This window comes from Entelurus aequoreus, linkage group LG13 (assembly GCF_033978785.1).
Source record: "Entelurus aequoreus isolate RoL-2023_Sb linkage group LG13, RoL_Eaeq_v1.1, whole genome shotgun sequence".
In the NCBI taxonomy this organism is placed as follows: Eukaryota; Metazoa; Chordata; class Actinopteri; order Syngnathiformes; family Syngnathidae; genus Entelurus; species Entelurus aequoreus.
Window position 1 is genome coordinate 8,960,715 of NC_084743.1, and position 12,833 is coordinate 8,973,547.

The 12,833-nt window shown below is 45.9% G+C and overlaps 1 protein-coding gene across 5 annotated transcripts in view; it reads left to right on the forward strand.

Annotated features, from left to right (window-relative positions):
- Positions 1 to 12,833, forward strand: part of cacnb4a (calcium channel, voltage-dependent, beta 4a subunit) — a 50,536-nt gene that overhangs the window by 18,345 nt on the left and 19,358 nt on the right. For 4 of the 5 annotated variants that reach the window (XR_009828251.1, XM_062067396.1, XM_062067399.1 and 1 more), the window contains exons 5-7: positions 10,158 to 10,273; positions 10,351 to 10,415; positions 12,265 to 12,284. The exons of the other annotated variant lie outside the window; for it this stretch is intronic. Coding sequence is in view for 3 of the 4 variants with exons in the window: in XM_062067396.1 (XP_061923380.1) it covers positions 10,158 to 10,273; positions 10,351 to 10,415; positions 12,265 to 12,284 (201 nt within the window). In the remaining variant the exon portion in view is untranslated. The remainder of the gene's footprint in view (positions 1 to 10,157; positions 10,274 to 10,350; positions 10,416 to 12,264; positions 12,285 to 12,833) is intronic. 5 annotated transcript variants of the gene reach the window in all.

The window sequence follows — 12,833 nt, forward strand, 5'->3', positions numbered from 1 at the left end:
TGTGTGTGTGTGTGTGTGTGTGAGAGAGTGTGTGTGAGTGTGAGAGAGTGTGTGTGAGTGTGTGTGTGTCCATGTGTGTGTGTGTGTGTGTGAGTGTGTGTGTGTCCATGTGTGTGTGTGTGTGAGTGTGTGTATGTGTGTGAGTGTGTGTATGTGTGTGAGTGTGTATGTGTGTGTGTGTGTGAGTGTGTGTATGTGTGTGAGTGTGTATGTGTGTGTGTGTGTGAGTGTGTGTATGTGTGTGAGTGTGTATGTGTGTGTGTGTGTGTGTGAGAGAGTGTGTGTGAGTGTGAGAGAGTGTGTGTGTGTGTGAGTGTGTGTATGTGTGTGAGTGTGTATGTGTGTGTGTGTGTGTGTGTGAGAGAGTGTGTGTGAGTGTGAGAGAGTGTGTGTGAGTGTGTGAGTGTGTGTGTGTCCATGTGTGTGTGTGTGTGTGTGAGTGTGTGTGTGTCCATGTGTGTGAGTGTGTGTATGTGTGTGAGTGTGTGTGAGTGTGTATGTGTGTGTGTGTGTGAGTGTGTGTATGTGTGTGAGTGTGTATGTGTGTGTGTGTGTGTGTGAGAGAGTGTGTGTGAGTGTGAGAGAGTGTGTGTGAGTGTGAGAGAGTGTGTGTGAGTGTGAGAGAGTGTGTGTGTGTGTGAGTGTGTGTATGTGTGTGAGTGTGTATGTGTGTGTGTGTGTGTGTGAGAGAGTGTGTGTGAGTGTGAGAGAGTGTGTGTGTGTGTGTGTGAGAGAGTGTGTGTGAGTGTGAGAGAGTGTGTGTGAGTGTGAGAGAGTGTGTGTGAGTGTGTGAGTGTGTGTGTGTCCATGTGTGTGTGTGTGTGTGTGAGTGTGTGTGTGTCCATGTGTGTGAGTGTGTGTATGTGTGTGAGTGTGTGTATGTGTGTGAGTGTGTATGTGTGTGTGTGTGTGAGTGTGTGTATGTGTGTGAGTGTGTATGTGTGTGTGTGAGTGTGTATGTGTGTGTGTGAGTGTGAGAGAGTGTGTGTGAGTGTGTGAGTGTGTGTGTGTCCATGTGTGTGTGTGTGTGTGTGAGTGTGTGTGTGTCCATGTGTGTGAGTGTGTGTATGTGTGTGAGTGTGTGTATGTGTGTGAGTGTGTATGTGTGTGTGTGTGTGAGTGTGTGTATGTGTGTGAGTGTGTATGTGTGTGTGTGTGTGTGTGAGAGAGTGTGTGTGAGTGTGAGAGAGTGTGTGTGAGTGTGAGAGAGTGTGTGTGAGTGTGAGAGAGTGTGTGTGTGTGTGAGTGTGTGTATGTGTGTGAGTGTGTATGTGTGTGTGTGTGTGTGTGAGAGAGTGTGTGTGAGTGTGAGAGAGTGTGTGTGTGTGTGAGAGAGTGTGTGTGAGTGTGAGAGAGTGTGTGTGAGTGTGAGAGAGTGTGTGTGAGTGTGTGAGTGTGTGTGTGTCCATGTGTGTGTGTGTGTGTGTGAGTGTGTGTGTGTCCATGTGTGTGAGTGTGTGTATGTGTGTGAGTGTGTGTATGTGTGTGAGTGTGTATGTGTGTGTGTGTGTGAGTGTGTGTATGTGTGTGAGTGTGTATGTGTGTGTGTGAGTGTGTATGTGTGTGTGTGAGTGTGAGAGAGTGTGTGTGAGTGTGTGAGTGTGTGTGTGTCCATGTGTGTGTGTGTGTGTGTGAGTGTGTGTGTGTCCATGTGTGTGAGTGTGTGTATGTGTGTGAGTGTGTGTATGTGTGTGAGTGTGTATGTGTGTGTGTGTGTGAGTGTGTGTATGTGTGTGAGTGTGTATGTGTGTGTGTGTGTGTGTGAGAGAGTGTGTGTGAGTGTGAGAGAGTGTGTGTGAGTGTGAGAGAGTGTGTGTGAGTGTGAGAGAGTGTGTGTGTGTGTGAGTGTGTGTATGTGTGTGAGTGTGTATGTGTGTGTGTGTGTGTGTGAGAGAGTGTGTGTGAGTGTGAGAGAGTGTGTGTGTGTGTGAGAGAGTGTGTGTGAGTGTGAGAGAGTGTGTGTGAGTGTGAGAGAGTGTGTGTGAGTGTGTGAGTGTGTGTGTGTCCATGTGTGTGTGTGTGTGTGTGAGTGTGTGTGTGTCCATGTGTGTGAGTGTGTGTATGTGTGTGAGTGTGTGTATGTGTGTGAGTGTGTATGTGTGTGTGTGTGTGAGTGTGTGTATGTGTGTGAGTGTGTATGTGTGTGTGTGAGTGTGTATGTGTGTGTGTGTGTGAGTGTGTGTATGTGTGTGAGTGTGTATGTGTGTGTGTGTGTGTGTGAGAGAGTGTGTGTGAGTGTGAGAGAGTGTGTGTGAGTGTGAGAGAGTGTGTGTGAGTGTCCGTGTGTGTCCGTGTGTGTGTCCATGTGTGTGTGTGTGTGTGAGTGTGTGTGTGTGTGTCCATGTGTGTGTGTGTGTGAGTGTGTGTATGTGTGTGAGTGTGTATGTGTGTGTGTGTGTGTGTGTGAGAGAGTGTGTGTGAGTGTGAGAGAGTGTGTGTGAGTGTGTGTGTCTCCATGTGTGTGTGTGTGTGTGTGAGTGTGTGTGTGTCCATGTGTGTGTGTGTGTGAGTGTGTGTATGTGTGTGAGTGTGTGTATGTGTGTGAGTGTGTATGTGTGTGTGTGTGTGAGTGTGTGTATGTGTGTGAGTGTGTATGTGTGTGTGTGTGTGAGTGTGTGTATGTGTGTGAGTGTGTATGTGTGTGTGTGTGTGTGTGAGAGAGTGTGTGTGAGTGTGAGAGAGTGTGTGTGTGTGTGAGTGTGTGTATGTGTGTGAGTGTGTATGTGTGTGTGTGTGTGTGTGTGAGAGAGTGTGTGTGAGTGTGAGAGAGTGTGTGTGTGTGTGAGAGAGTGTGTGTGAGTGTGAGAGAGTGTGTGTGAGTGTGAGAGAGTGTGTGTGAGTGTGTGAGTGTGTGTGTGTCCATGTGTGTGTGTGTGTGTGTGAGTGTGTGTGTGTCCATGTGTGTGAGTGTGTGTATGTGTGTGAGTGTGTGTATGTGTGTGAGTGTGTATGTGTGTGTGTGTGTGAGTGTGTGTATGTGTGTGAGTGTGTATGTGTGTGTGTGTGTGTGTGAGAGAGTGTGTGTGAGTGTGAGAGAGTGTGTGTGAGTGTGAGAGAGTGTGTGTGAGTGTGAGAGAGTGTGTGTGTGTGTGAGTGTGTGTATGTGTGTGAGTGTGTATGTGTGTGTGTGTGTGTGTGAGAGAGTGTGTGTGAGTGTGAGAGAGTGTGTGTGTGTGTGTGTGAGAGAGTGTGTGTGAGTGTGAGAGAGTGTGTGTGAGTGTGAGAGAGTGTGTGTGAGTGTGTGAGTGTGTGTGTGTCCATGTGTGTGTGTGTGTGTGTGAGTGTGTGTGTGTCCATGTGTGTGAGTGTGTGTATGTGTGTGAGTGTGTGTATGTGTGTGAGTGTGTATGTGTGTGTGTGTGTGAGTGTGTGTATGTGTGTGAGTGTGTATGTGTGTGTGTGAGTGTGTATGTGTGTGTGTGAGTGTGAGAGAGTGTGTGTGAGTGTGTGAGTGTGTGTGTGTCCATGTGTGTGTGTGTGTGTGTGAGTGTGTGTGTGTCCATGTGTGTGAGTGTGTGTATGTGTGTGAGTGTGTGTATGTGTGTGAGTGTGTATGTGTGTGTGTGTGTGAGTGTGTGTATGTGTGTGAGTGTGTATGTGTGTGTGTGTGTGTGTGAGAGAGTGTGTGTGAGTGTGAGAGAGTGTGTGTGAGTGTGAGAGAGTGTGTGTGAGTGTGAGAGAGTGTGTGTGTGTGTGAGTGTGTGTATGTGTGTGAGTGTGTATGTGTGTGTGTGTGTGTGTGAGAGAGTGTGTGTGAGTGTGAGAGAGTGTGTGTGTGTGTGAGAGAGTGTGTGTGAGTGTGAGAGAGTGTGTGTGAGTGTGAGAGAGTGTGTGTGAGTGTGTGAGTGTGTGTGTGTCCATGTGTGTGTGTGTGTGTGTGAGTGTGTGTGTGTCCATGTGTGTGAGTGTGTGTATGTGTGTGAGTGTGTGTATGTGTGTGAGTGTGTATGTGTGTGTGTGTGTGAGTGTGTGTATGTGTGTGAGTGTGTATGTGTGTGTGTGAGTGTGTATGTGTGTGTGTGTGTGAGTGTGTGTATGTGTGTGAGTGTGTATGTGTGTGTGTGTGTGTGTGAGAGAGTGTGTGTGAGTGTGAGAGAGTGTGTGTGAGTGTGAGAGAGTGTGTGTGAGTGTCCGTGTGTGTCCGTGTGTGTGTCCATGTGTGTGTGTGTGTGTGAGTGTGTGTGTGTGTGTCCATGTGTGTGTGTGTGTGAGTGTGTGTATGTGTGTGAGTGTGTATGTGTGTGTGTGTGTGTGTGTGAGAGAGTGTGTGTGAGTGTGAGAGAGTGTGTGTGAGTGTGTGTGTCTCCATGTGTGTGTGTGTGTGTGTGAGTGTGTGTGTGTCCATGTGTGTGTGTGTGTGAGTGTGTGTATGTGTGTGAGTGTGTGTATGTGTGTGAGTGTGTATGTGTGTGTGTGTGTGAGTGTGTGTATGTGTGTGAGTGTGTATGTGTGTGTGTGTGTGAGTGTGTGTATGTGTGTGAGTGTGTATGTGTGTGTGTGTGTGTGTGAGAGAGTGTGTGTGAGTGTGAGAGAGTGTGTGTGTGTGTGAGTGTGTGTATGTGTGTGAGTGTGTATGTGTGTGTGTGTGTGTGTGTGAGAGAGTGTGTGTGAGTGTGAGAGAGTGTGTGTGTGTGTGAGAGAGTGTGTGTGAGTGTGAGAGAGTGTGTGTGAGTGTGAGAGAGTGTGTGTGAGTGTGTGAGTGTGTGTGTGTCCATGTGTGTGTGTGTGTGTGTGAGTGTGTGTGTGTCCATGTGTGTGAGTGTGTGTATGTGTGTGAGTGTGTGTATGTGTGTGAGTGTGTATGTGTGTGTGTGTGTGAGTGTGTGTATGTGTGTGAGTGTGTATGTGTGTGTGTGTGTGTGTGAGAGAGTGTGTGTGAGTGTGAGAGAGTGTGTGTGAGTGTGAGAGAGTGTGTGTGAGTGTGAGAGAGTGTGTGTGTGTGTGAGTGTGTGTATGTGTGTGAGTGTGTATGTGTGTGTGTGTGTGTGTGAGAGAGTGTGTGTGAGTGTGAGAGAGTGTGTGTGTGTGTGTGTGAGAGAGTGTGTGTGAGTGTGAGAGAGTGTGTGTGAGTGTGAGAGAGTGTGTGTGAGTGTGTGAGTGTGTGTGTGTCCATGTGTGTGTGTGTGTGTGTGAGTGTGTGTGTGTCCATGTGTGTGAGTGTGTGTATGTGTGTGAGTGTGTGTATGTGTGTGAGTGTGTATGTGTGTGTGTGTGTGAGTGTGTGTATGTGTGTGAGTGTGTATGTGTGTGTGTGAGTGTGTATGTGTGTGTGTGAGTGTGAGAGAGTGTGTGTGAGTGTGTGAGTGTGTGTGTGTCCATGTGTGTGTGTGTGTGTGTGAGTGTGTGTGTGTCCATGTGTGTGAGTGTGTGTATGTGTGTGAGTGTGTGTATGTGTGTGAGTGTGTATGTGTGTGTGTGTGTGAGTGTGTGTATGTGTGTGAGTGTGTATGTGTGTGTGTGTGTGTGTGAGAGAGTGTGTGTGAGTGTGAGAGAGTGTGTGTGAGTGTGAGAGAGTGTGTGTGAGTGTGAGAGAGTGTGTGTGTGTGTGAGTGTGTGTATGTGTGTGAGTGTGTATGTGTGTGTGTGTGTGTGTGAGAGAGTGTGTGTGAGTGTGAGAGAGTGTGTGTGTGTGTGAGAGAGTGTGTGTGAGTGTGAGAGAGTGTGTGTGAGTGTGAGAGAGTGTGTGTGAGTGTGTGAGTGTGTGTGTGTCCATGTGTGTGTGTGTGTGTGTGAGTGTGTGTGTGTCCATGTGTGTGAGTGTGTGTATGTGTGTGAGTGTGTGTATGTGTGTGAGTGTGTATGTGTGTGTGTGTGTGAGTGTGTGTATGTGTGTGAGTGTGTATGTGTGTGTGTGAGTGTGTATGTGTGTGTGTGAGTGTGAGAGAGTGTGTGTGTGTTTGACTATCATTTCTGCGTAAACATGACTCATGGACACAATCCAACACCACAATCTACTGCCTTTTGGAGTGACAGTGGAGCCTGCTTATGTCGACAACAGCTTATGTTGACACCCCTTTATGCTAACAACCACTTCCACCAACAACCGCTTATGTCGACTCCCACCTGTGACAACAACCGCTTCTGCCAATGTCCGCTTATGTCGACAGCCGTTTCTGATGACAACCGCTTATTTCGACACCCATTTATGTTAACAACCACTTCTGGCGAAAATCGCTTATGTTGACACCCCTTTATATTAACAACCACTTCTGCCGGCAACCGCTTATGCCGTCATCCGATTCTGCCGTCAACCGCTTCCGCCGACAACCGCTTATGTCGACACCCCTTTATATTAACAACCACTTCCGTTGATAACCGCTTATGTCATCATCCGCTTCTGCCGTCAATCGCTTCCGCCGACAACTGCTTGTGGCGACACCCATTTATGTTGACAACCACTTCTGCCAACAACCGCTTATGTTGACACCCCTTTATATTTACAACCACTTCTGCCGGCAACCGCTGATGTCGTCATCCGATTCTGCCGTCAACAGCTTCCGCCGACAACCGCTTATGTTGACACCCCTTTATATGAACAACCACTTCTGATGACAACCGCTTATGTCATAATCCGCTTCTGCCGTCAATTGCTTCTGCCAACAACTGCTTATGTCCACACCCTTTAATGTTGACAACCACTTCTGCCGATAACCGCTCATGTTGACACCCCTTTATATGAACAACCGCTTCTGATGACAACCGCTTATGTCATAATCCGCTTCTGCCGTCAATTGCTTCTGCCAACAACTGCTTATGTCCACACCCTTTAATGTTGACAACCACTCCTGCCGACAACCGCTCATGTTGACACCCCTTTATATTAACAACCACTTTTGCAGACAACCGCTTACGTCGTCATCCGCTTCTGCTGCCAGTTGCTTCCACCGACAACTGTTTATGTCGACACCCACCTGTGACACCAACCGCTTCGGCCGATAACTGCTTATGTCGACACCCATTTATGTTGACAACCACCTCTGCCGACGAACCGCTTATGTCGACACCCATTTATGTGGGCAACCACAAACGGCGTCATCCTCTTCTGCAGACAAACGCTTAGTTAACATTTGCTTATGTTGACATCCACTCATGCTGATAACACTTTTGTCGACAACAACATCTGCTATCATCTGCTTGACAGCCGTTTCTGTCGACTATTGCTTAGTTTATGTTGACAACCACTTCTCCTGACAACCGCTTCAGCCGTCATCCGCATCTGCCAACAACCGTTTAATGTCGACAACTGCTTAGGTCGACGTCAGTCCGCCGGTCCAAAGTGTTGTCAACTTAAACTCACTCGTTCTCGCTTTTTGTGTCCCACAACATTGTTTCTCTTAAATGTACATGCGGCATGGCCAATTATGCAAATGCCAAGATGATGTCAGTAAGTCACACACCTGTGTGACGCACCTGCTTCTTGTTGTTGTCACCTGTGTGTCACCTGTGTTGTCACCTGTGTGACGTACCTGCTTGTTGTTGTTGTCACCTGTGTGTCACCTGTGTTGTCACCTGTGTGACGTACCTGCTTGTCGTTGTTGTCACCTGTGTGTCACCTGTGTTGTCACCTGTGTGACGTACCTGTTTGTTGTTGTTGTCACCAGTAATCTTATCTTGTAACACTAGCCTAGTCTCAGGACACACTTCATGTGTCACACTAACGTAGTGTGTGACACATGAAGTGTGACACATGACTGAGCGTGTGACACATGAAGTGTGACACATGACTGAGCATGTGACACGTGACTGAGCGTGTGACACATGAAGTGTGACACATGACTGAGCATGCGACACGTGACTGAGCGTGTGACACATGAAGTGTGACACATGACTGAGCGTGTGACACATGAAGTGTGACACATGACTGAGCAGGTGACACGTGACTGAGCGTGTGACACGTGACTGAGCGTGTGACACATGACTGAGCGTGTGACACTTGACTGAGTGTGTGACACATGACTGAGCGTGTGACACATGACTGAGCGTGTGACACATGACTGAGCGTGTGACACATGACTGAGTGTGTGACACATGAAGTGTGACACGTGACTGAGCATGTGACACATAAAGTGTGACACATGACTGAGCGTGTGACACATAAAGTGTGACACATGACTGAGCGTGTGACACATGAAGTGTGACACATGACTGAGCGTGTGACACATGAAGTGTGACACATGACTGAGCGTGTGACACATGAAGTGTGACACATGACTGAGCGTGTGACACATGAAGTGTGACACATGACTGAGCGTGTGACACATGAAGTGTGACACATGACTGAGCGTGTGACACATGAAGTGTGACACATGACTGAGCGTGTGACACATGAAGTGTGACACATGAAGTGTGACACATGACTGAGCGTGTGACACATGAAGTGTGACACTAACATAGTGTGTGACACATGACTGCGCGTGTGACACATGAAGTGTGACACTAAGATAGTGTGTGACACATGAAGTGTGACACTAAGATAGTGTGTGACACATGAAGTGTGACACTAAGATAGTGTGTGACACATGAAGTGTGACACTAAGATAGTGTGTGACACATGAAGTGTGACACTAAGATAGTGTGTGACACATGAAGTGTGACACTAAGATAGTGTGTGACACTAAGATAGTGTGTGACATATAAAGTGTGACACTAAGATAGTGTGTGACACATAAAGTGTGACACTAAGATAGTGTGTGACACATGAGTGAGCGTGTGACACATGAAGTGTGACACTAAGATAGTGTGTGACACATAAAGTGTGACACTAAGATAGTGTGTGACACATGAGTGAGCGTGTGACACATGAAGTGTGACACTAAGATAGTGTGTGACACATGAAGTGTGACACATGAAGTGTGACACTAAGATAGTGTGTGACACATGAAGTGTGACACTAAGATAGTGTGTGACACATGAAGTGTGACACATGAAGTGTGACACTAAGATAGTGTGTGACACATGAAGTGTGACACATGAAGTGTGACACTAAGATAGTGTGTGACACATGAAGTGTGACACATGAAGTGTGACACTAAGATAGTGTGTGACACATGAAGTGTGACACTAAGATAGTGTGTGGCACATGAAGTGTGACACTAAGATAGTGTGTGACACATGAAGTGTGACACTAAGATAGTGTGTGACACATGAAGTGTGACACATGAAGTGTGACACTAAGATAGTGTGTGACACATGAAGTGTGACACTAAGATAGTGTGTGGCACATGAAGTGTGACACTAAGATAGTGTGTGACACATGAAGTGTGACACTAAGATAGTGTGTGACACATGAAGTGTGACACATGAAGTGTGACACTAAGATAGTGTGTGACACATGAAGTGTGACACATGAAGTGTGACACTAAGATAGTGTGTGACACATGAAGTGTGACACATGAAGTGTGACACTAAGATAGTGTGTGACACATGAAGTGTGACACATGAAGTGTGACACTAAGATAGTGTGTGACACATGAAGTGTGACACATGAAGTGTGACACTAAGATAGTGTGTGACACATGAAGTGTGACACATGAAGTGTGACACTAAGATAGTGTGTGACACTAAGATAGTGTGTGACACATGAAGTGTGACACTAAGATAGTGTGTGACACATGAAGTGTGACACTAAGATAGTGTGTGACACATGAAGTGTGACACTAAGATAGTGTGTGACACATGAAGTGTGACACTAAGATAGTGTGTGACACATGAAGTGTGACACTAAGATAGTGTGTGACACATGAAGTGTGACACTAAGATAGTGTGTGACACTAAGATAGTGTGTGACACATGAAGTGTGACACTAAGATAGTGTGTGACACATGAAGTGTGACACTAAGATAGTGTGTGACACATGAAGTGTGACACTAAGATAGTGTGTGACACTAAGATAGTGTGTGACACATGAAGTGTGACACTAAGATAGTGTGTGACACATGAAGTGTGACACTAAGATAGTGTGTGACACATGAAGTGTGACACTAAGATAGTGTGTGACACATGAAGTGTGACACTAAGATAGTGTGTGACACATGAAGTGTGACACTAAGATAGTGTGTGACACATGAAGTGTGACACTAAGATAGTGTGTGACACATGAAGTGTGACACTAAGATAGTGTGTGACACATGAGTGAGTGAGCGTGTGACACGTGGCAGAAGTACAACAAGGAGTGGTGGATGGGGCGTCAGGTGAAGGAAGGAAGTGAGCTGGGCTTCATTCCAAGTCCTCTGAAGCTGGAGAACATGCGAGTGCAGCAGGAGCAGAAGAGAGGGTGAGGAGGGGGCGGGGCTAACATGCTAACCAGCCAATCAGGGAGAGGTTGGCTAAACGCTGCCTTTCTAAACCTAGGAACTCCTCCTCCAGTCTGGGAGACATGGTGTCAGCTCCCTTTAAGAGCAATGCCAACCTTGCAGGTGAGTCCACCTGCTCTCCTGGGATTGGACACCAAGTCTAATCACCAAGTCTGATCACCAAGTCTGATCACCAAGTCTGATCACCAAGTCTGATCAGCAAGTTTAATCACCAAGTCTAATCACCAAGTCTAATCACCAAGTCTGATCACCAAGTCTGATCACCAAGTCTGATCACCAAGTCTGATCACCAAGTCTAATCACCAAGTCTGATCACCAAGTCTGATCACCAAGTCTGATCACCAAGTCTGATCAGCAAGTTTAATCACCAAGTCTAATCACCAAGTCTAATCACCAAGTCTGATCACCAAGTCTGATCACCAAGTCTGATCACCAAGTCTGATCACCAAGTCTGATCACCAAGTCTGATCAGCAAGTTTAATCACCAAGTCTAATCACCAAGTCTAATCACCAAGTCTAATCACCAAGTCTAATCACCAAGTCTGATCACCAAGTCTAATCAACAAGTCTAATCACCAAGTCTAATCACCAAGTCTAATCACCAAGTCTGATCAGCAAGTCTAATCACCAAGTCTAATCACCAAGTCTGATCACCAAGTCTGATCACCAAGTCTAATCACCAAGTCTGATCACCAAGTCTAATCACCAAGTCTAATCACCAAGTCTAATCACCAAGTCTGATCACCAAGTCTGATCACCAAGTCTGATCACCAAGTCTGATCACCAAGTCTGATCAGCAAGTCTAATCACCAAGTCTGATCACCAAGTCTAATCACCAAGACTGATCACCAAGTCTGATCACCAAGTCTGATCACCAAGTCTAATCACCAAGTCTAATCAGCAAGTCTAATCAGCAAGTCTGATCAGCAAGTCTGATCAGCAAGTCTAATCAGCAAGTCTAATCACCAAGTCTAATCAGCAAGTCTAATCAGCAAGTCTAATCACCAAGTCTGATCACCAAGTCTGATCACCAAGTCTAATCACCAAGTCTGATCACCAAGTCTAATCACCAAGTCTAATCACTAAGTCTAATCACCAAGTCTAATCACCAAGTCTAATCACCAAGTCTGATCAGCAAGTCTAATCAGCAAGTCTAATCAGCAAGTCTAATCAGCAAGTCTGATCACCAAGTCTAATCACCAAGTCTAATCACCAAGTCTAATCACCAAGTCTGATCACCAAGTCTGATCACCAAGTCTAATCACCAAGTCTGATCACCAAGTCTGATCACCAAGTCTGATCACCAAGTCTGATCACCAAGTCTGATCACCAAGTCTAATCACCAAGTCTGATCACCAAGTCTGATCACCAAGTCTGATCACCAAGTCTAATCACCAAGTCTAATCACCAAGTCTGATCACCAAGTCTGATCACCAAGTCTAATCAGCAAGTCTAATCACCAAGTCTAATCAGCAAGTCTGATAACCAAGTCTGATCAGCAAGTCTAATCACCAAGTCTAATCAGCAAGTCTAATCACCAAGTCTGATCACTAAGTCTGATCACCAAGTCTAATCACCAAGTCTAATCACCAAGTCTAATCACCAAGTCTGATCACCAAGTCTAATCACCAAGTCTAATCACCAAGTCTAATCACCAAGTCTGATCACCAAGTCTAATCACCAAGTCTAATCAGCAAGTCTGATAACCAAGTCTGATCAGCAAGTCTAATCACCAAGTCTAATCAGCAAGTCTAATCACCAAGTCTGATCACCAAGTCTAATCACCAAGTCTGATCACCAAGTCTAATCACCAAGTCTAATCACCGAGTCTAATCAGCAAGTCTAATCAGCAAGTCTAATCACCAAGTCTGATCACCAAGTCTAATCACCAAGTCTAATCACCAAGTCTAATCACCAAGTCTAATCACCAAGTCTTCTTCTTCTTCTGCAGGGAAGCACAAACTCAAAATGGTGAGTCCACTTTTACATTTTGAATTCACCTACAGACTAAAACATGTGACACCTGCAGCACCTCACAAGTGATGGATAGGCTATAGGAGCTAGCAGCTACACAACAGCTAAGCACACACACACATAGGTAATAATCATTGCACAATAGAAGGTGACATGTGTCATCATAAACAAGTATTATCTCTGCGACGTTCCAATTTGGCTTATACTGAACATGACTGAACATGACTTGTACTGGACATGACATCATGGACTTTGATGTAGAAGATGATGATGTAGTGGACATGACGTCATGGACTTTGATGTAGAAGATGATGATGTAGTGGACATGACATCATGGACTTTGATGTAGAAGATGATGATGTAGTGGACATGACATCATGGACTTTGATGTAGAAGATGATGATGTAGTGGACATGACATCATGGACTTTGATGTAGAAGATGATGATGTACTGGACATGACATCATGGACTTTGATGTAGAAGATGATGATGTAGTGGACATGACATCATGGACTTTGATGTAGAAGATGATGATGTACTGGACA